At 43.4% G+C, this 26940-nt stretch overlaps 1 protein-coding gene across 1 annotated transcript in view; it reads left to right on the top strand.

The window, feature by feature from the left end:
- The window catches only part of LOC311126037 (high-affinity choline transporter 1-like), a gene marked incomplete at both ends in the record, with an annotated part of 43411 nt that overhangs the window by 15356 nt on the left and 1115 nt on the right, over positions 1–26940 (top strand). Inside the window, 3 exons of the mRNA XM_084200066.1 lie at positions 20838–20991; positions 21816–22033; positions 26277–26447. Of these exons, the coding sequence (XP_084056192.1) occupies positions 20838–20991; positions 21816–22033; positions 26277–26447 (543 nt within the window). The remainder of the gene's footprint in view (positions 1–20837; positions 20992–21815; positions 22034–26276; positions 26448–26940) is intronic.

Below are 26940 nucleotides of genomic sequence, written 5' to 3'. Positions count from 1 at the left end.
CAATCTCCTCTACAATACAGTCTTATCACCAGTCTCTCTCCTATCTCCTCTATCATACAGTCATATCACCAGTCTCTCTCCTATCTCCTCTACAATACAGTCATATCACCAGTCTCTCTCCTATCTCCTCTACAATACAGTCATATCACCAGTCTCTCTCCTATCTCCTCTACAATACAGTCATATCACCAGTCTTTCCCCTATCTCCTCTACAATACAGTCATATCACCAGTCTCTCTCCTATCTCCTCTACAATACAGTCATATCACCAGTCTCTCTCCTATCTCCTCTACAATACAGTCATATCACCAGTCTCTCTCCTATCTCCTCTACAATACAGTCATATCACCAGTCTCTCTCCTATCTCCTCTACAATACAGTCCTATCACCAGTCTCTCTCATATCTCCTCTACAATACAGTCATATCACCAGTCTCTCTCCTATCTCCTCTACAATACAGTCATATAACCAGTCTCTCTCCTATCTCCTCTACAATACAGTCATATAACCAGTCTCTCTCCTATCTCCTCTATCATACAGTCATATCACCAGTCTCTCTCCTATCTCCTCTACAATACAGTCATATCACCAGTCTCTCTCCTATCTCCTCTACAATACAGTCATATCACCAGTCTCTCTCCTATCTCCTCTACAATACAGTCATATCACCAGTCTCTCCCCTATCGCCTCTACAATACAGTCATATCACCAGTCTCTCTCCTATCTCCTCTACAATAGTCATATCACCAGTCTCTCTCCTATCTCCTCTACAATACAGTCATATAACCAGTCTCCCTCCTATCTCCTCTACAATACAGTCATATCACCAGTCTCTCTCCTATCTCCTCTATCATACAGTCATATCACCAGTCTCTCTCCTATCTCCTCTACAATACAGTCATATCACCAGTCTCTCTCCTATCTCCTCTACAATACAGTCATATCACCAGTCTCTCTAATATCTCCTCTACAATACAGCCATATCACCAGTCTCTCCCCTATCTCCTCTACAATACAGTCATATCACCAGTATCTCTCCTATCTCCTCTACAATACAGTCATATCACCAGTCTCTCTCCTATCTCCTCTACAATACAGTCATATCACCAGTCTCTCTCCTATCTCCTCTACAATACAGTCATATCACCAGTCTCTCCCCTATCTCCTCTACAATACAGTCATATCACCAGTCTCTCTCCTATCTCCTCTACAATAGTCATATCACCAGTCTCTCTCCTATCTCCTCTACAATACAGTAATATAACCAGTCTCTCTCCTATCTCCTCTACAATACAGTCATATCACCAGTCTCTCTCCTATCTCCTCTATCATACAGTCATATCACCAGTCTCTCTCCTATCTCCTCTACAATAGTCATATCACCAGTCTCTCTCCTATCTCCTCTACAATACAGTCATATATCACCAGTCTCTCTCCTATCTCCTCTACAATACAGCCATATCACCAGTCTCTCTCCTATCTCCTCTACAATACAGTCATATATCACCAGTCTCTCTCCTATCTCCTCTACAATACAGCCATATCACCAGTCTCTCTCCTATCTCCTCTACAATACAGTCACATCACCAGTCTCTCCCCTATCTCCTCTACAATACAGTCATATCACCAGTCTCTCTCCTATCTCCTCTACAATACAGTCATATCACCAGTCTCTCTCCTATCTCCTCTACAATACAGTCATATCACCAGTCTCTCTCCTATCTCCTCTACAATACAGTCATGTCACCAGTCTCTCCCCTATCTCCTCTACAATACAGTCATATCACCAGTCTCTCTCCTATCTCCTCTAAAATACAGTCATATCACCAGTCTCTCTCCTATCCCCTCTACAATAGTCATATCACCAGTCTCTCTCCTATCTCCTCTACAATACAGTCATATAACCAGTCTCTCTCCTATCTCCTCTACAATACAGTCATATCACCAGTCTCTCTCCTATCTCCTCTAAAATACAGTCATATCACCAGTCTCTCTCCTATCCCCTCTACAATAGTCATATCACCAGTCTCTCTCCTATCTCCTCTACAATACAGCCATATCACCAGTCTCTCCCCTATCTCCTCTACAATACAGTCATATCACCAGTCTCTCTCCTATCTCCTCTACAATACAGTCATATCACCAGTCTCTCCTATCTCCTCTACAATACAGTCATATCACCAGTCTCTCTCCTATCTCCTCTACAATACAGTCATATCACCAGTCTCTCTCCTAACCTCCTCTACAATACAGTCATATCACCAGTCTCTCTCCTATCTCCTCTACAATACAGTCATATCACCAGTCTCTCTCCTATCTCCTCTACAATACAGTCCTATCACCAGTCTCTCTCATATCTCCTCTACAATACAGTCATATCACCAGTCTCTCTCCTATCTCCTCACCTCTACAATACAGTCATATCACCAGTCTCTCTCCTATCTCCTCTACAATACAGTCATATCACCAGTCTCTCTCCTATCCCCTCTACAATACAGTCATATCACCAGTCTCTCTCCAATCTCCTCTACAATACAGTCATATCACCAGTCTCTCTCCTATCTCCTCTATCATACAGTCATATCACCAGTCTCTCTCCTATCTCCTCTACAATACAGTCATATCACCAGTCTCTCTCCTATCTCCTCTACAATACAGTCATATCACCAGTCTCTCTCCTATCTCCTCTACAATACAGTCATATCACCAGTCTCTCCCCTATCTGCTCTACAATACAGTCATATCACCAGTCTCTCTCCTATCTCCTCTACAATACAGTCATATCACCATTCTCTCTCCAATCTCCTCTACAATACAGTCTTATCACCAGTCTCTCTCCTATCTCCTCTATCATACAGTCATATCACCAGTCTCTCTCCTATCTCCTCTACAATACAGTCATATCACCAGTCTCTCTCCTATCTCCTCTACAATACAGTCATATCACCAGTCTCTCTCCTATCTCCTCTACAATACAGTCATATCACCAGTCTTTCCCCTATCTCCTCTACAATACAGTCATATCACCAGTCTCTCTCCTATCTCCTCTACAATACAGTCATATCACCAGTCTCTCTCCTATCTCCTCTACAATACAGTCATATCACCAGTCTCTCTCCTATCTCCTCTACAATACAGTCATATCACCAGTCTCTCTCCTATCTCCTCTACAATACAGTCCTATCACCAGTCTCTCTCATATCTCCTCTACAATACAGTCATATCACCAGTCTCTCTCCTATCTCCTCTACAATACAGTCATATAACCAGTCTCTCTCCTATCTCCTCTACAATACAGTCATATAACCAGTCTCTCTCCTATCTCCTCTATCATACAGTCATATCACCAGTCTCTCTCCTATCTCCTCTACAATACAGTCATATCACCAGTCTCTCTCCTATCTCCTCTACAATACAGTCATATCACCAGTCTCTCTCCTATCTCCTCTACAATACAGTCATATCACCAGTCTCTCCCCTATCGCCTCTACAATACAGTCATATCACCAGTCTCTCTCCTATCTCCTCTACAATAGTCATATCACCAGTCTCTCTCCTATCTCCTCTACAATACAGTCATATAACCAGTCTCCCTCCTATCTCCTCTACAATACAGTCATATCACCAGTCTCTCTCCTATCTCCTCTATCATACAGTCATATCACCAGTCTCTCTCCTATCTCCTCTACAATACAGTCATATCACCAGTCTCTCTCCTATCTCCTCTACAATACAGTCATATCACCAGTCTCTCTAATATCTCCTCTACAATACAGCCATATCACCAGTCTCTCCCCTATCTCCTCTACAATACAGTCATATCACCAGTATCTCTCCTATCTCCTCTACAATACAGTCATATCACCAGTCTCTCTCCTATCTCCTCTACAATACAGTCATATCACCAGTCTCTCTCCTATCTCCTCTACAATACAGTCATATCACCAGTCTCTCCCCTATCTCCTCTACAATACAGTCATATCACCAGTCTCTCTCCTATCTCCTCTACAATAGTCATATCACCAGTCTCTCTCCTATCTCCTCTACAATACAGTCATATAACCAGTCTCTCTCCTATCTCCTCTACAATACAGTCATATCACCAGTCTCTCTCCTATCTCCTCTATCATACAGTCATATCACCAGTCTCTCTCCTATCTCCTCTACAATACAGTCATATCACCAGTCTCTCTCCTATCTCCTCTACAATACAGTCATATCACCAGTCTCTCTCCTATCTCCTCTACAATACAGCCATATCACCAGTCTCTCCCCTATCTCCTCTACAATACAGTCATATCACCCGTATCTCTCCTATCTCCTCTACAATACAGTCATATCACCAGTCTCTCTCCTATCTCCTCTACAATACAGTCATATCACCAGTCTCTCTCCTATCTCCTCTACAATACAGTCATATCACCAGTCTCTCCCCTATCTCCTCTACAATACAGTCATATCACCAGTATCTCTCCTATCTCCTCTACAATAGTCATATCACCAGTCTCTCTCCTATCTCCTCTACAATACAGTCATATAACCAGTCTCTCTCCTATCTCCTCTACAATACTGTCATATCACCAGTCTCTCTCCTATCTCCTCTACAATACAGTCATATCACCAGTCTCTCTCCTATCTCCTCTACAATACAGTCATATCACCAGTCTCTCTCCTATCCCCTCTACAATACAGTCATATCACCAGTCTCTCTCCAATCTCCTCTACAATACAGTCATATCACCAGTCTCTCTCCTATCTCCTCTATCATACAGTCATATCACCAGTCTCTCTCCTATCTCCCCTCCTCTACAATACAGTCATATCACCAGTCTCTCTCCTATCTTCTCTCCTCTACAATACAGTCATATCACCAGTCTGTCTCCTATCTCATATCTCCTCTATCATACAGTCATATCACCAGTCTCTCTCCTATCTCCTCTACAATAGTCATATCACCAGTCTCTCTCCTATCTCCTATACAATAGACATATCACCAGTCTCTCTCTCCTATCTCCTCTATCATAGAGTCATATCACCAGTCTCTCTCCTATCTCCTCTCCTCTACAATACAGTCATATCACCAGTCTCTCTCCTATCTCCTATCTACTCTATCATACAGTCATATCACCAGTCTCTCTCCTATCTCCTCTCCTCTACAATGCAGTCATATCACCAGTCTCTCTCCTATCTCCTCTACAATACAGTCATATCACCAGCCTCTCTCCTATCTCCTCTACAATACAGTCATATCACCAGCCTCTCTCCTATCTCCTCTACAATACAGTCATATCACCAGTCTCTCTCCTATCCCCTCTACAATACAGTCATATCACCAGTCTCTCTCCTATCTCCTCCACAATAGTCATATCACCAGTCTCTCTCCTATCTCCTCTACAATACAGTAACATCACCAGTCTCTGTCCTATCTCCTCTATCATAGTCATATCACCAGTCTCTCTCCTATCTCCCCTCCTCTACAATACAGTCATATCACCAGTCTCTCTCCTATCTTCTCTCCTCTACAATACAGTAATATCACCAGTCTCTCTCCTATCTCATATCTCCTCTATCATACAGTAATATCACCAGTCTCTCTCCTATCTCCTCTACAATAGTCATATCACCAGTCTCTCTCCTATCTCCTATACAATAGACATATCACCAGTCTCTCTCTCCTATCTCCTCTATCATAGAGTCATATCACCAGTCTCTCTCCTATCTCCTCTCCTCTACAATACAGTCATATCACCAGTCTCTCTCCTATCTCCTATCTCCTCTATCATACAGTCATATCACCAGTCTCTCTCCTATCTCCTCTCCTCTACAATGCAGTCATATCACCAGTCTCTCTCCTATCTCCTCTACAATACAGTCATATCACCAGCCTCTCTCCTATCTCCTCTACAATACAGTCATATCACCAGCCTCTCTCCTATCTCCTCTACAATACAGTCATATCACCAGTCTCTCTCCTATCCCCTCTACAATACAGTCATATCACCAGTCTCTCTCCTATCTCCTCCACAATAGTCATATCACCAGTCTCTCTCCTATCTCCTCTACAATACAGTCATATCACCAGTCTCTCTCCTATCTCCTCTACAATACAGTCATATCACCAGTCTCTCTCCTATCTTCTCTCCTCTACAATACAGTCATATCACCAGTCTCTCTCCTATCTCATATCTCCTCTATCACACAGTCATATCACCAGTCTCTCTCCTATCTCCTCTCCTCTACAATTCAGTCATATTACCAGTCTCTCTCCTATCTCCTCTACAATACAGTCATATCACCAGCCTCTCTCCTATCTCCTCTACAATACAGTCATATCACCAGTCTCTCTCCTATCTCCTCTACAATACAGTCATATCACCAGTCTCTCTCCTATCTTCTCTCCTCTACAATACAGTCATATCACCAGTCTCTCTCCTATCTCCTCTACAATACAGTCATATCACCAGCCTCTCTCCTATCTCCTCTACAATACAGTCATATCACCAGTCTCTCTCCTATCTCCTCTACAATACAGTCATATCACCAGTCTCTCTCCTATCCCCTCTACAATACAGTCATATCACCAGTCTCTCTCCTATCTCCTCCACAATAGTCATATCACCAGTCTCTCTCCTATCTCCTCTACAATACAGTCATATCACCAGTCTCTCTCCTATCTCCTCTACAATAGTCATATCACCAGTCTCTCTCCTATCTCCTCTACAATACAGTCATATCACCAGTCTCTCTCCTATCTCCTCTATCATACAGTCACATCACCAGTCTCTCTCCTATCTCCTCTACAATAGTAATATCACCAGTCTCTCTCCTATCTCCTCTCCTCTACAATACAGTCATATCACCAGTCTCTCTCCTAACTCCTCTCCTCTACAATACAGTCATATCACCAGTCTCTCTCCTATCTCCTCTACAATAGTAATATCACCAGTCTCTCTCCTATATCCTCTACAATACAGTCATATCACCAGTCTCTCTCCTATCTCCTCTACAATACAGTCATATCACCAGTCTCTCTCCTATCTCCTCTCCTCTACAATACAGTCATATCACCAGTCTCTCTCCTATCTCCTCTCCTCTACAATACAGTCATACTACCAGTCTCTCTCCTATCTCCTCTACTACAGTCATATCACCAGTCTCTCTCCTATCTCCGCTACAATACAGTCATATCACCAGTCTCTCTCCTATCTCCTCTACAATACAGTCATATCACCAGTCTCTCTCCTATCCCCTCTACAATACAGTCATATCACCAGTCTCTCTCCTATCTCCTCTACAATACAGTCATATCACCAGTCTCTCTCCTATCCCCTCTACAATACAGTCATATCACCAGTCTCTCTCCTATCCCCTCTACAATACAGTCATATCACCAGTCTCTCTCCTATCTCCTCTACAATACAGTCATATCACCAGTCTCTCTTCTATCTCTTCTACAATACAGTCATATCACCAGTCTCTCTCATATCTCCTCTACAATACAGTCATATCACCAGTCTCTCTCCTATCTCCTCTACAATACAGTCATATCAACAGTCTCTCTCCTATCTCCTCTACAATACAGTCATATCACCAGTCTCTCTCCTATCTCCTCTACAATACAGTCATATCACCAGTCTCTTCTATCTCCTCTACAATACAGTCATATCACCAGTCTCTCTCCTATCTCCTCTACAATACAGTCATATCACCAGTCTCTCTCCTATCCCCTCTACAATAGTCATATCACCAGTCTCTCTCCTATCTCCTCTACAATACAGTCATATAACCAGTCTCTCTCCTATCTCCTCTACAATACAGTCATATCACCAGTCTCTCTCCTATCTCCTCTATCATACAGTCATATCACCAGTCTCTCTCCTATCTCCTCTACAATACAGTCATATCACAAGTCTCTCTCCTATCTCCTCTACAATACAGTCATATCACCAGTCTCTCTCCTATCTCCTCTACAATACAGCCATATCACCAGTCTCTCCCCTATCTCCTCTACAATACAGTCATATCACCAGTCTCTCTCCTATCTCCTCTACAATACAGTCATATCACCAGTCTCTCTCCTATCTCCTCTACAATACAGTCATATCACCAGTCTCTCTCCTATCTCCTCTACAATACAGTCATATCACCAGTCTCTCTCCTATCTTCTCTCCTCTACAATACAGTCATATCACCAGTCTCTCTCCTATCTCATATCTCCTCTATCATACAGTCATATCACCAGTCTCTCTCCTATCTCCTCTACAATGCAGTCATATCACCAGTCTCTCTCCTATCTCCTCTACAATACAGTCATATCACCAGCCTCTCTCCCATCTCCTCTACAATACAGTCATATCACCAGTCTCTCTCCTATCTCCTCTACAATACAGTCATATCACCAATCTCTCTCCTATCCCCTCTACAATACAGTCATATCACCAGTCTCTCTCCTATCTCCTCCACAATAGTCATATCACCAGTCTCTCTCCTATCTCCTCTACAATACAGTCATATCACCAGTCTCTCTCCTATCTCCTCTACAATAGTCATATCACCAGTCTCTCTCCTATCTCCTCTACAATACAGTCATATCACCAGTCTCTCTCCTATCTCCTCTACAATACAGTCATATCACCAGTCTCTGTCCTATCTCCTCTATCATAGAGTCATATCACCAGTATCTCTCCTATCTCCTCTATCATACAGTCATATCACCAGTCTCTCTCCTATCTCCTCTACAATAGTAATATCACCAGTCTCTCTCCTATCTCCTCTCCTCTACAATACAGTCATATCACCAGTCTCTCTCCTAACTCCTCTCCTCTACAATACAGTCATATCACCAGTCTCTCTCCTATCTCCTCTACAATAGTAATATCACCAGTCTCTCTCCTATATCCTCTACAATACAGTCATATCACCAGTCTCTCTCCTATCTCCTCTACAATACAGTCATATCACCAGTCTCTCTCCTATCTCCTCTCCTCTACAATACAGTCATATCACCAGTCTCTCTCCTATCTCCTCTCCTCTACAATACAGTCATACTACCAGTCTCTCTCCTATCTCCTCTACTACAGTCATATCACCAGTCTCTCTCCTATCTCCGCTACAATACAGTCATATCACCAGTCTCTCTCCTATCTCCTCTACAATACAGTCATATCACCAGTCTCTCTCCTATCCCCTCTACAATACAGTCATATCACCAGTCTCTCTCCTATCTCCTCTACAATACAGTCATATCACCAGTCTCTCTCCTATCCCCTCTACAATACAGTCATATCACCAGTCTCTCTCCTATCCCCTCTACAATACAGTAATCACCAGTCTCTCTCCTATCTCCTCTACAATACAGTCATATCACCAGTCTCTCTTCTATCTCCTCTACAATACAGTCATATCACCAGTCTCTCTCATATCTCCTCTACAATACAGTCATATCACCAGTCTCTCTCCTATCTCCTCTACAATACAGTCATATCAACAGTCTCTCTCCTATCTCCTCTACAATACAGTCATATCACCAGTCTCTCTCCTATCTCCTCTACAATACAGTCATATCACCAGTCTCTTCTATCTCCTCTACAATACAGTCATATCACCAGTCTCTCTCCTATCTCCTCTACAATACAGTCATATCACCAGTCTCTCTCCTATCTCCTCTACAATACAGTCATATAACCAGTCTCTCTCCTATCTCTTCTACAATACAGTCATATCACCAGTCTCTCTCCTATCTCCTCTATCATACAGTCATATTACCAGTCTCTCTCCTATCTCCTCTACAATACAGTCATATCACAAGTCTCTCTCCTATCTCCTCTACAATACAGTCATATCACCAGTCTCTCTCCTATCTCCTCTACAATACAGCCATATCACCAGTCTCTCCCCTATCTCCTCTACAATACAGTCATATCACCAGTCTCTCTCCTATCTCCTCTACAATACAGTCATATCACCAGTCTCTCTCCTATCTCCTCTACAATACAGTCATATCACCAGTCTCTCTCCTATCTCCTCTACAATACAGTCATATCACCAGTCTCTCTCCTAACCTCCTCTACAATGCAGTCATATCACCAGTCTCTCTCCTATCTCCTCAACAATACAGTCATATCACCAGTCTCTCTCCTATCTCCTCTACAATACAGTCCTATCACCAGTCTCTCTCATATCTCCTCTACAATACAGTCATATCACCAGTCTTTCTCCTATCTCCTCTCCTCTACAATACAGTCATATCACCAGTCTCTCTCCTATCTCCTCTACAATACAGTCATATCACCAGTCTCTCTCCTATCCCCTCTACAATACAGTCATATCACCAGTCTCTCTCCAATCTCCTCTACAATACAGTCATATCACCAGTCTCTCTCCTATCTCCTCTATCATACAGTCATATCACCAGTCTCTCTCCTATCTCCTCTACAATACAGTCATATCACCAGTCTCTCTCCTATCTCCTCTACAATACAGTCATATCACCAGTCTCTCTCCTAACCTCCTCTACAATACAGTCATATCACCAGTCTCTCTCCTATCTCCTCTACAATACAGTCATATCACCAGTCTCTCTCCTATCTCCTCTACAATACAGTCCTATCACCAGTCTCTCTCATATCTCCTCTACAATACAGTCATATCACCAGTCTCTCTCCTATCTCCTCTCCTCTACAATACAGTCATATCACCAGTCTCTCTCCTATCTCCTCTACAATACAGTCATATCACCAGTCTCTCTCCTATCCCCTCTACAATACAGTCATATCACCAGTCTCTCTCCAATCTCCTCTACAATACAGTCATATCACCAGTCTCTCTCCTATCTCCTCTATCATACAGTCATATCACCAGTCTCTCTCCTATCTCCTCTACAATACAGTCATATCACCAGTCTCTCTCCTATCTCCTCTACAATACAGTCATATCACCAGTCTCTCTCCTATCTCCTCTACAATACAGTCATATCACCAGTCTCTCCCCTATCTCCTCTACAATACAGTCATATCACCAGTCTCTCTCCTATCTCCTCTACAATACAGTCATATCACCAGTCTCTCTCCTATCTCCTCTACAATACAGTCATATTACCAGTCTCTCTCCTATCTCCTCTACAATACAGTCATATCACCAGTCTCTCTCCTATCTCCTCTACAATACAGTCCTTTCACCAGTCTCTCTCATATCTCCTCTACAATACAGTCATATCACCAGTCTCTCTCCTATCTCCTCTACAATACAGTCATATCACCAGTCTCTCTCCTATCCCCTCTACAATACAGTCATATCACCAGTCTCTCTCCTATCTCCTCTACAATACAGTCATATCACCAGTCTCTCTCCTATCTCCTCTATCATACAGTCATATCACCAGTCTCTCTCCTATCTCCTCTACAATACAGTCATATCACCAGTCTCTCTCCTATCTCCTCTACAATACAGTCATATCACCAGTCTCTCTCCTATCGCCTCTACAATACAGTCATATCACCACTCTCTCCCCTATCTCCTCTACAATACAGTCATATCACCAGTCTCTCTCCTATCTCCTCTACAATACAGTCATATCACCCGTCTCTCTCCTATCTCCTCTACAATACAGTCATATCACCAGTCTCTCTCCTATCTCCTCTACAATACAGTCATATCACCAGTCTCTCTCCTATCTCCTCTACAATAGTAATATCACAGTCTCTCTCCTATATCCTCTACAATACAGACATATCACCAGTCTCTCTCCTATCCCCTCTACAATACAGTCATATCACCAGTCTCTCTCATATCTCCTCTACAATACAGTCATATCACCAGTCTCTCTCCTATCTCCTCTACAATACAGTCATATCAACAGTCTCTCTCCCATCTCCTCTACAATACAGTCATATCACCAGTCTCTCTCCTATCTCCTCTACAATACAGTCATATCACCAGTCTCTTCTATCTCCTCTACAATACAGTCATATCACCAATCTCTCTCCTATCTCCTCTACAATAAAGTCATATCACCAGTCTCTTCTATCTCCTCTACAATACAGTCATATCACCAGTCTCTCTCCTATCTCCTCTACAATACAGTCATATCACCAGTCTCTCTCCTATCCCCTCTACAATAGTCATATCACCAGTCTCTCTCCTATCTCCTCTACAATACAGTCATATAACCAGTCTCTCTCCTATCTCCTCTACAATACAGTCGTATCACCAGTCTCTCTCCTATCTCCTCTATCATACAGTCGTATCACCAGTCTCTCTCCTATCTCCTCTACAATACAGTCATATCACCAGCCTCTCTCCTATCTCCTCTACAATACAGTCATATCACCAGTCTCTCTCCTATCTCCTCTACAATACAGCCATATCACCAGTCTCTCCCCTATCTCCTCTACAATACAGTCATATCACCAGTCTCTCTCCTATCTCCTCTACAATACAGTCATATCACCAGTCTCTCCTATCTCCTCTACAATACAGTCATATCACCAGTCTCTCTCCTATCTCCTCTACAATACAGTCATATCACCAGTCTCTCTCCTAACCTCCTCTACAATACAGTCATATCACCAGTCTCTCTCCTATCTCCTCTACAATACAGTCATATCACCAGTCTCTCTCCTATCTCCTCTACAATACAGTCCTATCACCAGTCTCTCTCATATCTCCTCTACAATACAGTCATATCACCAGTCTCTCTCCTATCTCCTCTCCTCTACAATACAGTCATATCACCAGTCTCTTCTATCTCCTCTACAATACAGTCATATCACCTGTCTCTCTCCTATCTCCTCTACAATACAGTCATATCACCAGTCTCTCTCCTATCCCCTCTACAATAGTCATATCACCAGTCTCTCTCCTATCTCCTCTACAATACAGTCATATAACCAGTCTCTCTCCTATCTCCTCTACAATACAGTCGTATCACCAGTCTCTCTCCTATCTCCTCTATCATACAGTCGTATCACCAGTCTCTCTCCTATCTCCTCTACAATACAGTCATATCACCAGCCTCTCTCCTATCTCCTCTACAATACAGCCATATCACCAGTCTCTCTCCTATCTCCTCTACAATACAGTCATATCACCAGTCTCTCTCCTATCTCCTCTACAATACAGTCATATCACCAGTCTCTCTCCTATCTCCTCTACAATACAGTCATATCACCAGTCTCTCTCCTATCTCCTCTACAATACAGTCATATCACCAGTCTCTCTCCTAACCTCCTCTACAATACAGTCATATCACCAGTCTCTCTCCTATCTCCTCTACAATACAGTCATATCACCAGTCTCTCTCCTATCTCCTCTACAATACAGTCCTATCACCAGTCTCTCTCATATCTCCTCTACAATACAGTCATATCACCAGTCTCTCTCCTATCTCCTCTCCTCTACAATACAGTCATATCACCAGTCTCTCTCCTATCTCCTCTACAATACAGTCATATCACCAGTCTCTCTCCTATCCCCTCTACAATACAGTCATATCACCAGTCTCTCTCCAATCTCCTCTACAATACAGTCATATCACCAGTCTCTCTCCTATCTCCTCTATCATACAGTCATATCACCAGTCTCTCTCCTATCTCCTCTACAATACAGTCATATCACCAGTCTCTCTCCTATCTCCTCTACAATACAGTCCTATCACCAGTCTCTCTCATATCTCCTCTACAATACAGTCATATCACCAGTCTCTCTCCTATCTCCTCTACAATACAGTCATATCACCAGTCTCTCTCCTATCTCCTCTACAATACAGTCATATCACCAGTCTCTCTCCTATCTCCTCTACAATACAGTCATATCACCAGTCTCTCTCCTATCCCCTCTACAATACAGTCATATCACCAGTCTCTCTCCAATCTCCTCTACAATACAGTCTTATCACCAGTCTCTCTCCTATCTCCTCTATCATACAGTCATATCACCAGTCTCTCTCCTATCTCCTCTACAATACAGTCATATCACCAGTCTCTCTCCTATCTCCTCTACAATACAGTCATATCACCAGTCTCTCTCCTATCTCCTCTACAATACAGTCATATCACCAGTCTCTCCCCTATCTCCTCTACAATACAGTCATATCACCAGTCTCTCTCCTATCTCCTCTACAATACAGTCATATCACCAGTCTCTCTCCTATCTCCTCTACAATACAGTCATATCACCAGTCTCTCTCCTATCTCCTCTACAATACAGTAATATCACCAGTCTCTCTCCTATCTCCTCTACAATACAGTCCTATCACCAGTCTCTCTCATATCTCCTCTACAATACAGTCATATCACCAGTCTCTCTCCTATCTCCTCTACAATACAGTCATATAACCAGTCTCTCTCCTATCTCCTCTACAATACAGTCATATCACCAGTCTCTCTCCTATCTCCTCTATCATACAGTCATATCACCAGTCTCTCGCCTATCTCCTCTACAATACAGTCATATCACCAGTCTCTCTCCTATCTCCTCTACAATACAGTCATATCACCAGTCTCTCTCCTATCTCCTCTACAATACAGTCATATCACCAGTCTCTCCCCTATCTCCTCTACAATACAGTCATATCACCAGTCTCTCTCCTATCTCCTCTAAAATACAGTCATATCACCAGTCTCTCTCCTATCCCCTCTACAATAGTCATATCACCAGTCTCTCTCCTATCTCCTCTACAATACAGTCATATAACCAGTCTCTCTCCTATCTCCTCTACAATACAGTCATATCACCAGTCTCTCTCCTATCTCCTCTATCATACAGTCATATCACCAGTCTCTCTCCTATCTCCTCTACAATACAGTCATATCACCAGTCTCTCTCCTATCTCCTCTACAATACAGTCATATCACCAGTCTCTCTCCTATCTCCTCTACAATACAGCCATATCACCAGTCTCTCCCCTATCTCCTCTACAATACAGTCATACCACCAGTCTCTCTCCTATCTCCTCTACAATACAGTCATATCACCAGTCTCTCCTATCTCCTCTACAATACAGTCATATCACCAGTCTCTCTCATATCTCCTCTACAATACAGTCATATCACCAGTCTCTCTCCTATCTCCTCACCTCTACAATACAGTCATATCACCAGTCTCTCTCCTATCTCCTCTACAATACAGTCATATCACCAGTCTCTCTCCTATCCCCTCTACAATACAGTCATATCACCAGTCTCTCTCCAATCTCCTCTACAATACAGTCATATCACCAGTCTCTCTCCTATCTCCTCTATCATACAGTCATATCACCAGTCTCTCTCCTATCTCCTCTACAATACAGTCATATCACCAGTCTCTCTCCTATCTCCTCTACAATACAGTCATATCACCAGTCTATCTCCTATCTCCTCTACAATACAGTCATATCACCAGTCTCTCCCCTATCTCCTCTACAATACAGTCATATCACCAGTCTCTCTCCTATCTCCTCTACAATACAGTCATATCACCATTCTCTCTCCAATCTCCTCTACAATACAGTCTTATCACCAGTCTCTCTCCTATCTCCTCTATCATACAGTCATATCACCAGTCTCTCTCCTATCTCCTCTACAATACAGTCATATCACCAGTCTCTCTCCTATCTCCTCTACAATACAGTCATATCACCAGTCTTTCCCCTATCTCCTCTACAATACAGTCATATCACCAGTCTCTCTCCTATCTCCTCTACAATACAGTCATATCACCAGTCTCTCTCCTATCTCCTCTACAATACAGTCATATCACCAGTCTCTCTCCTATCTCCTCTACAATACAGTCATATCACCAGTCTCTCTCCTATCTCCTCTACAATACAGTCCTATCACCAGTCTCTCTCATATCTCCTCTACAATACAGTCATATCACCAGTCTCTCTCCTATCTCCTCTACAATACAGTCATATAACCAGTCTCTCTCCTATCTCCTCTACAATACAGTCATATAACCAGTCTCTCTCCTATCTCCTCTACAATACAGTCATATCACCAGTCTCTCTCCTATCTCCTCTACAATACAGTCATATCACCAGTCTCTCTCCTATCTCCTCTACAATACAGTCCTATCACCAGTCTCTCTCATATCTCCTCTACAATACAGTCATATCACCAGTCTCTCTCCTATCTCCTCTACAATACAGTCCTATCACCAGTCTCTCTCATATCTCCTCTACAATACAGTCATATCACCAGTCTCTCTCCTATCTCCTCTACAATACAGTCATATAACCAGTCTCTCTCCTATCTCCTCTACAATACAGTCATATAACCAGTCTCTCTCCTATCTCCTCTATCATACAGTCATATCACCAGTCTCTCTCCTATCTCCTCTACAATACAGTCATATCACCAGTCTCTCTCCTATCTCCTCTACAATACAGTCATATCACCAGTCTCTCTCCTATCTCCTCTACAATACAGTCATATCACCAGTCTCTCCCCTATCGCCTCTACAATACAGTCATATCACCAGTCTCTCTCCTATCTCCTCTACAATAGTCATATCACCAGTCTCTCTCCTATCTCCTCTACAATACAGTCATATAACCAGTCTCCCTCCTATCTCCTCTACAATACAGTCATATCACCAGTCTCTCTCCTATCTCCTCTATCATACAGTCATATCACCAGTCTCTCTCCTATCTCCTCTACAATACAGTCATATCACCAGTCTCTCTCCTATCTCCTCTACAATACAGTCATATCACCAGTCTCTCTAATATCTCCTCTACAATACAGCCATATCACCAGTCTCTCCCCTATCTCCTCTACAATACAGTCATATCACCAGTATCTCTCCTATCTCCTCTACAATACAGTCATATCACCAGTCTCTCTCCTATCTCCTCTACAATACAGTCATATCACCAGTCTCTCTCCTATCTCCTCTACAATACAGTCATATCACCAGTCTCTCCCCTATCTCCTCTACAATACAGTCATATCACCAGTCTCTCTCCTATCTCCTCTACAATAGTCATATCACCAGTCTCTCTCCTATCTCCTCTACAATACAGTCATATAACCAGTCTCTCTCCTATCTCCTCTACAATACAGTCATATCACCAGTCTCTCTCCTATCTCCTCTATCATACAGTCATATCACCAGTCTCTCTCCTATCTCCTCTACAATACAGTCATATCACCAGTCTCTCTCCTATCTCCTCTACAATACAGTCATATCACCAGTCTCTCTCCTATCTCCTCTACAATACAGCCATATCACCAGTCTCTCCCCTATCTCCTCTACAATACAGTCATATCACCCGTATCTCTCCTATCTCCTCTACAATACAGTCATATCACCAGTCTCTCTCCTATCTCCTCTACAATACAGTCATATCACCAGTCTCTCTCCTATCTCCTCTACAATACAGTCATATCACCAGTCTCTCCCCTATCTCCTCTACAATACAGTCATATCACCAGTCTCTCTCCTATCTCCTCTACAATAGTCATATCACCAGTCTCTCTCCTATCTCCTCTACAATACAGTCATATAACCAGTCTCTCTCCTATCTCCTCTACAATACTGTCATATCACCAGTCTCTCTCCTATCTCCTCTACAATACAGTCATATCACCAGTCTCTCTCCTATCTCCTCTACAATACAGTCATATCACCAGTCTCTCTCCTATCCCCTCTACAATACAGTCATATCACCAGTCTCTCTCCAATCTCCTCTACAATACAGTCATATCACCAGTCTCTCTCCTATCTCCTCTATCATACAGTCATATCACCAGTCTCTCTCCTATCTCCTCTACAATACAGTCATATCACCAGTCTCTCTCCTATCTCCTCTACAATACAGTCATATCACCAGTCTCTCTCCTATCTCCTCTACAATACAGTCATATCACCAGTCTCTCCCCTATCTCCTCTACAATACAGTCATATCACCAGTCTCTCTCCTATCTCCTCTACAATACAGTCCTATCACCAGTCTCTCTCATATCTCCTCTACAATACAGTCATATCACCAGTCTCTCTCCTATCTCCTCTCCTCTACAATACAGTCATATCACCAGTCTCTCTCCTATCTCCTCTACAATACAGTCATATCACCAGTCTCTCTCCTATCCCCTCTACAATACAGTCATATCACCAGTCTCTCTCCAATCTCCTCTACAATACAGTCATATCACCAGTCTCTCTCCTATCTCCTCTATCATACAGTCATATCACCAGTCTCTCTCCTATCTCCTCTACAATACAGTCCTATCACCAGTCTCTCTCATATCTCCTCTACAATACAGTCATATCACCAGTCTCTCTCCTATCTCCTCTACAATACAGTCATATCACCAGTCTCTCTCCTATCCCCTCTACAATACAGTCATATCACCAGTCTCTCTCCAATCTCCTCTACAATACAGTCATATCACCAGTCTCTCTCATATCTCCTCTACAATACAGTCATATCACCAGTCTCTCTCCTATCTCCTCTACAATACAGTCATATAACCAGTCTCTCTCCTATCTCCTCTACAATACAGTCATATCACCAGTCTCTCTCCTATCTCCTCTACAATACAGTCATATCACCAGTCTCTCTCCTATCTCCTCTACAATACAGTCATATCACCAGTCTCTCTCCTATCCCCTCTACAATATAGTCATATCACCAGTCTCTCTCCAATCTCCTCTACAATACAGTCATATCACCAGTCTCTCTCCTATCTCCTCTATCATACAGTCATATCACCAGTCTCTCTCCTATCTCCTCTACAATACAGTCATATCACCAGTCTCTCTCCTATCTCCTCTACAATACAGTCATATCACCAGTCTCTCTCCTATCTCCTCTACAATACAGTCATATCACCAGTCTCTCCCCTATCTCCTCTACAATACAGTCATATCACCAGTCTCTCTCCTATCTCCTCTACAATACAGTCCTATCACCAGTCTCTCTCATATCTCCTCTACAATACAGTCATATCACCAGTCTCTCTCCTATCTCCTCTCCTCTACAATACAGTCATATCACCAGTCTCTCTCCTATCTCCTCTACAATACAGTCATATCACCAGTCTCTCTCCTATCCCCTCTACAATACAGTCATATCACCAGTCTCTCTCCAATCTCCTCTACAATACGGTCATATCACCAGTCTCTCTCCTATCTCCTCTATCATACAGTCATATCACCAGTCTCTCTCCTATCTCCTCTACAATACAGTCCTATCACCAGTCTCTCTCATATCTCCTCTACAATACAGTCATATCACCAGTCTCTCTCCTATCTCCTCTACAATACAGTCATATCACCAGTCTCTCTCCTATCCCCTCTACAATACAGTCATATCACCAGTCTCTCTCCAATCTCCTCTACAATACAGTCATATCACCAGTCTCTCTCATATCTCCTCTACAATACAGTCATATCACCAGTCTCTCTCCTATCTCCTCTACAATACAGTCCTATCACCAGTCTCTCTCATATCTCCTCTACAATACAGTCATATCACCAGTCTCTCTCCTATCTCCTCTACAATACAGTCATATCACCAGTCTCTCTCCTATCTCCTCTACAGTACAGTCATATCACCAGTCTCTCCCCTATCTCCTCTACAATACAGTCATATCACCAGTCTCTCTCCTATCTCCTCTACAATACAGTCCTATCACCAGTCTCTCTCCTATCTCCTCTACAATACAGTCATATCACCAGTCTCTCTCCTATCTCCTCTACAATACAGTCATATCACCAGTCTCTCTCCTATCTCCTCTACAATACAGTCATATCACCAGTCTCTCTCCTATCTCCTCTACAATACAGTCCTATCACCAGTCTCTCTCCTATCTCCTCTATAATACATTCATATCACCAGTCTCTCTCCTATCTCCTCTACAATACAGTCATATCACCAGTCTCTCTCCTATCTCCTCTACAATACAGTCCTATCTCCTCTATCTTCCAACCATTGTTTTCCTTACTCCTCAAACCTCTTTGCTCCACCTTGATAAGTATGAATCAATATGCAATAAACTCGTTTACCACAAAAGAGCCAAAACTCAAGAGTGAAGTTCGGTTGTTTAATACCAAAAGACTTGGCTGAATCAGTGCCTTCCGAGTGGCGCAGCGTTCTCTTATATCCTATCAAAGCTACCCCACCCATACAATGACATACTAAAGTAGTTTTCCACTAACATGACACAGCACTTTCCACAGACCATATCACCTTTCACATGGTCTTCTGCTAACCATGACCCGGGAGTTTCGACCATCTCAACTGCTGTTGGCGCCACTTCCTCCTATCTTGTTGTTGTTAGGCCATGGAGCGTATCTGTGGTTTCCAGTCGCAAGCTTTCTAACAGACAGTTCCCCAAAACCACACACAGCCCTTTTCTCTACATTCACCATGACAATACAAACACATCCAGTTGTAAATGAGAACCTGTTCTCAACTGGCTTACCTGGTTAAATAAAGGTGAAATAAAAAAATAAAAAATAAAAAATCCTGGAGACTAAAGGCCTCATTCTACTTCTCCTTAATCACACAAACAGCAATTATTCATTTACGTCATTTACCAGAAACTCTTATCCAGAGCGACTTACAGGAGCAATTAGGGTTAAGTGCCTTGCTCAAGGGCACATTGACAGATTTTTTACCTAGTCTGCTCAGGGAATCGAACCTTAACCGCTAGGATACCTGCCGCCAATTCACAATCTAACAACCTCCTTTATGTTCTTCCCTTTCTCCTCTGTCTCCTTATCCTCCCCCTCCTCTCCCCCCCTCTCCTCTCCTCCCCCCTCTCCCCTCTCCTCCCCTCCCTCCCCCCCCCCCCTCTCCTCTCCTCCTCTCCTCCCCTCCACCCTCCCTCCTCTTCTCCCTCTCTCCTCAGGCATTGGGTAGCTTGTCTTTCCAATGTTTCCATCAGAGGACGCTTTCTGCCTCCTCCTCGTTTAACGCCCAGGTCACCTGCTTCGTGGCTGCCGCCATGGTCCTCGTCCTGGGGATCCCCTCTGTTCTGGTCGGGGCTGTGGCAGCTTCAACAGGTAGTGAAATACAAAAAGAAAGGTTTTAGAATCCCGGAGACGACAAGGTGAAAAATCTGTTGTTGTGCCCTTGTGCAAGGCACTTAACCCCAATTGCTTCAGGGGTGCCGGTATAATGGTTGTCCCTGATTCTGATCCCAACTCTCCGCGGGTGTCTCAGGGGGGAGTTGGGATACGTAGATAAAAACACATGTTCACGTTTTCAAGTGTAATGGACAAATATAAAGTTTATTATTATTAAAAGGTGTTATAAAAGGTTCATAAAGCAGAGAAGAAGAGTTGTGTGTCATTGACCGGTTTCTCTGTTATCTGAAGGCCATATACTGCTCATAACATCTACCTCATATCATGAACCATAACACACCAATCTACTGGCAGTGTCCTGGTGTCGTGGCTAGAGGCATGTTTGTTATTACTCCCTGTGGAGCACTAGATCCCTTGAATACTTCTGAGCTCAATTGGTAGAGCATGGCGCTTGTAACGCCAGGGTAGTGGGTTCGATCCCCGGGACCACCCCTACGTAAAAATTTATGCACACATGACTGTAAGTCGCTTTGGATAAAAGCGTCTGCTAAATGGCATATTATTATTATTATTATTATTATAAAAATAAAAATAAACTCTTACAGTGTACTGCATCGTGTTTACGCTTTCGGACTTCGTCAAAGTGTGATTGTCAAAATAACCTAACTTTATTGTCACTTACTGGTGTGTCTCCAGTGTGATTGTCAAAATAACCTAACTTTATTGTCACTTACTGGTGTGTCTCCAGTGTGATTGTCAAAATAACCTAACTTTATTGTCACTTCCTGGTGTGTCTCCAGACTGGAACCTGACATCGTACGGGTCTCCGTCTCCGTATGAGCGCAACGAGACGGGATTGGTGCTCCCCATCGCCCTGCAGCACCTGGCTCCGCCCTACGTGTCCATCATCGGCATCGGGGCCATCGCCGCCGCAGTGATGTCATCAGTGGACTCTGGCCTCCTAAGCTCCGCCTCCATGTTCTCCTCCAACATCTACAGGAACATCATCCGGAAGCAGGTGAAGGGTTGGGTGCAGGCTTTTGTTCTAGCCCATCACAAACACCTCGTTCTAATAATGTGTGTGTGACCAGGTAGTCACCTCTACTGTATTGAGTTAGGAATTTAGGGCTGTTTTCCCAGACACAGAGTATTAAACCTATTAGTCCAGAACTCAAAAGCATTCTCAATGGAGAAGATCGATTAGGTTTATTAACCCTGTTCTAGGTCATAGGTCATGTATCTGGAAATCACCACTAAATGCATAGAGAAGCGTTTTTTCCTATCTCATCCATTATTTGGGGGACATTGGCAAGACATTTTTCAATTCACATTAGAAAAAATTTGCATCGGGTTCTATGTTGTAATAGTTAGCATTTTGGTACATACAGCTTTACTGGATGTTCCCACTCTATGGTTCTACTATGAGTTGATACTGAATGTACAGGGCGCATTTCCCAATATAGCCACAGAGTTATAGCCTTCCGGCTATCCAGTAAAAAAATACTATTACAACACTTTTGTTGAGTCATTGCGTTAGAAGAAATGTGCCCATCTCCAAGGTGTGACGTGGCAGGCTAGCTCAGTTGGTTAGAACGTCATGCTAATAACACAAAAGGTCATGGTAGATACCCGTACTGGCCAACACATCTTTTCTCTTATGGCTCTCTGGTGCCCCAGGGACAGAAACATCTGTATACTTCACAAATGTATTTTTGTATTGGGTTCTATGGTGTAATGGTTAGCAGCGATCTGAATCCAGCGATCTGAGTCAACGTTTTGGTAGGAAATCTGAGTCAACAGTCAACATTTCAGTAGGACCTGTCTGATTATTGCGGTGAAATACTCTTCTCCGTGCCCGCTGCTGTATATAGCCTAGAGGACGTGGCTACTGGAAGTTTTTACTATGAGTTGATATACATTTCACAACAGATATATTTCCTTTTAGTAATAAAGCTGATTAGCTGGTTAGAGTATTGTGGTAATAACGCAAAGGTCTCAGGTTTGATACCTGTACTGGCCAAGAGATCTATTCTCTAATCTAACTCTGCTGCTTTCTGCTATTTGTCAGCTTGAATACAGTGTAGGATACAAACAGAGGTGGATAGACAATACAGCGTAGGATACCAACAGAGGTGGATAGACAATACAGCGTAGGATACAGAGGTGGATAGACAATACAGCGTAGGATACAGAGGTGGATAGACAATACAGTGTAGGATACCAACAGAGGTGGATAGACAATACAGCGTAGGATACCAACAGAGGTGGATAGACAATACAGCGTAGGATACAGAGGTGGATAGACAATACAGCGTAGGATACCAACAGAGGTGGATAGACAATACAGCGTAGGATACAGAGGTGGATAGACAATACAGCGTAGGATACCAACAGAGGTGGATAGACAATACAGCGTAGGATACAGAGGTGGATAGACAATACAGCGTAGGATACAGAGGTGGATAGACAATACAGCGTAGGATACAGAGGTGGATAGACAATACAGCGTAGGATACAGAGGTGGATAGACAATACAGCGTAGGATACCAACAGAGGTGGATAGACAATACAGCGTAGGATACAGAGGTGGATAGACAATACAGCGTAGGATACAGAGGTGGATAGACAATACAGCGTAGGATACCAACAGAGGTGGATAGACAATACAGCGTAGGATACAAACAGAGGTGGATAGACAATACAGCGTAGGATACAGAGGTGGATAGACAATACAGCGTAGGATACCAACAGAGGTGGATAGACAATACAGCGTAGGATACCAACAGAGGTGGATAGACAATACAGCGTAGGATACCAACAGAGGTGGATAGACAATACAGCGTAGGATACAGAGGTGGATAGACAATACAGCGTAGGATACAGAGGTGGATAGACAATACAGCGTAGGATACAGAGGTGGATAGACAATACAGCGTAGGATACAGAGGTGGATAGACAATACAGCGTAGGATACCAACAGAGGTGGATAGACAATACAGCGTAGGATACCAACAGAGGTGGATAGACAATACAGCGTAGGATACCAACAGAGGTGGATAGACAATACAGCGTAGGATACCAACAGAGGTGGATAGACAATACAGCGTAGGATACAGAGGTGGATAGACAATACAGCGTAGGATACCAACAGAGGTGGATAGACAATACAGTGTAGGATACAGAGGTGGATAGACAATACAGCGTAGGATACCAACAGAGGTGGATAGACAATACAGCGTAGGATACAGAGGTGGATAGACAATACAGCGTAGGATACCAACAGAGGTGGATAGACAATACAGCGTAGGATACCAACAGAGGTGGATAGACAATACAGCGTAGGATACCAACAGAGGTGGATAGACAATACAGCGTAGGATACCAACAGAGGTGGATAGACAATACAGTGTAGGATACAGAGGTGGATAGACAATACAGCGTAGGATACCAACAGAGGTGGATAGACAATACAGTGTAGGATACAGAGGTGGATAGACAATACAGCGTAGGATACAAACAGAGGTGGATAGACAATATTTGGCACAAAGGAACAAGACTATAGCCCACTGGAAGTTCCTACAAATTAGATTTACATTTCACAGTAATAGCCGCCCTACTCACTGTTCAAAGAGAGTAGCCTCCTAAAACTAAAATAATATTTTTTGGATGACTTTTTTTAATTGAGTCATTGCCTTGAACATATGCACATTCCATACCACCTACAAGACCAGTTAGCTCAGTTGTCATAACGTCCTCACTAGTCTAGACTTCCCTTAACTCTGTGCTCCCTCTTCTGACTTCTCTGAGTACTACACCACAGGGCTGTTCAAGCTCTTCTGACTTCTCTGAGTACTACACCACAGGGCTGTTCAAGCTCTTCTGACTTCTCTGAGTACTACACCACAGGGCTGTTCAAGCTCTTCTGACTTCTCTGAGCACTACACCACAGGGCTGTTCAAGCTCTTCTGACTTCTCTGAGTACTACACCACAGGGCTGTTCAAGCTGTTCTGACTTCTCTGAGTACTACACCACAGGGCTGTTCAATCTTTTCTGACTTCTCTGAGTACTACACCACAGGGCTGTTCAAGCTCTTCTGACTTCTCTGAGTACTACACCACAGGGCTGTTCAAGCTCTTCTGACTTCTCTGAGTATTACACCACAGGGCTGTTCAAGCTCTTCTGACTTCTCTGAGTACTACACCACAGGGCTGTTCAAGCTCTTCTGACTTCTCTGAGCACTACACCACAGGGCTGTTCAAGCTCTTCTGACTTCTCTGAGTACTACACCACAGGGCTGTTCAAGCTGTTCTGACTTCTCTGAGTACTACACCACAGGGCTGTTCTGACTTCTCTGAGTACTACACCACAGGGCTGTTCAAGCTCTTCTGACTTCTCTGAGCACTACACCACAGGGCTGTTCAAGCTCTTCTGACTTCTCTGAGTACTACACCACAGGGCTGTTCAAGCTGTTCTGACTTCTCTGAGTACTACACCACAGGGCTGTTCAAGCTCTTCTGACTTCTCTGAGTTCTACACCACAGGGCTGTTCAAGCTCTTCTGACTTCTCTGAGTACTACACCACAGGGCTGTTCAAGCTGTTCTGACTTCTCTGAGTATTACATCACAGGGCTCTTCTGACTTCTCTGAGTATTACACGTCACTTGGAGTGAGTGAGGGTGTGTGGGAGTTTGACCACTTGGTAGTTGCTTCAGTCTCCCAAGCACCCAGACCAACTATGGGTTGATTCCTTCCATTCACCCACCACTTTCCTCCTGTTCTCAGCTCTACTAATCTGTATCCCACTATCTACACTCCATCTGTCTAAATCACATTGAAAAGGAGGACAGGGCTCTGTTTCCATTTAAATAAGGAGGAGTAAAATGTGCAACCTTGAGGATTTGGATAATTATAACTGCTGTACCTCCATCTTGTGTCTGTCTCTCATTGTAAGATCTGGCATGCCTCAGCAACACCTGGGAAGAGGAACCCGCCCTATAACTGCTGTACCTCCATCTTGTGTCTGTCTCCCCCATTCTCCAGATGTCACACAGGGAGATGCAGTGGGGGATCTGTACCTCATACGTCTATTGAGTTTATAACCACTGTGCCTCCATCTTGGATCTGTCCGGACCACTGTGCCTCCATCTTGGATCTGTCCTGCCCACTGTGCAACCATCTTGGATCTGTCCTGACCACTGTGCCACCATCTTGGATCTGTCCTGACCACTGTGCCTCCATCTTGTGTCTATCTCTCCTCCAGGCCTCAGACAGGGAGATACAGTGGGTGATCCGTGTGTCGGTGGTGGTGGTGGGGCTGTGTGGGATGGCCCTCACTCTCTTCCACAACAGCACCTTTGCCCTGTGGATCCTGGCGTCTGATCTCTCCTACACCATCATCTTCCCTCAGCTCATCTGCGTCCTCTTCTTCCAGGTGTGTGTGTGTGTGTGTGTGTGTGTGTGTGTGTGTGTGTGTGTGTGTGTGTGTGTGTGTGTGTGTGAGAAACATGCAGAGGTGATATTGTGTGTGTTTTTTTCCCCTGCATTACAAACATGGTGGTGTCACAAGCAAAGATTTTTTATAACTAAACCAAGATAGACCACATCTTGTCGTTTCCAATGGGAACAAATGAGTCATAGTGGGCAGAACAAGCAAGGCGGTGGGCAGAGCCAAGCACGCGCTAGCGATATCCTATTGGCGCATTGTAGTATATATCTGTATATTTCCGTTAGGGAACACCTACTCTGTGAAGTGCGCGTGTGCAATAACTCAATTCGCCTTTGCACTCCTTATAAACGGCGCGATTTAAAAAAAAACTTTTGCAAAGGGTAAAGTCTACAAAACTTAGTCCGTTCTGTTCATAACAGATTCTAGTTTTGCGAACAGAAAACTGTATTGAGATCAAATGTTTAATTGATGAGTAGGT

The sequence above is a fragment of the Coregonus lavaretus genome (genome assembly GCF_964263955.1).
Source record: "Coregonus lavaretus genome assembly, contig: HAP1_SCAFFOLD_736, whole genome shotgun sequence".
Classification (NCBI taxonomy): Eukaryota; Metazoa; Chordata; class Actinopteri; order Salmoniformes; family Salmonidae; genus Coregonus; species Coregonus lavaretus.
This window is presented reverse-complemented; position numbering and strand designations above follow the sequence as displayed.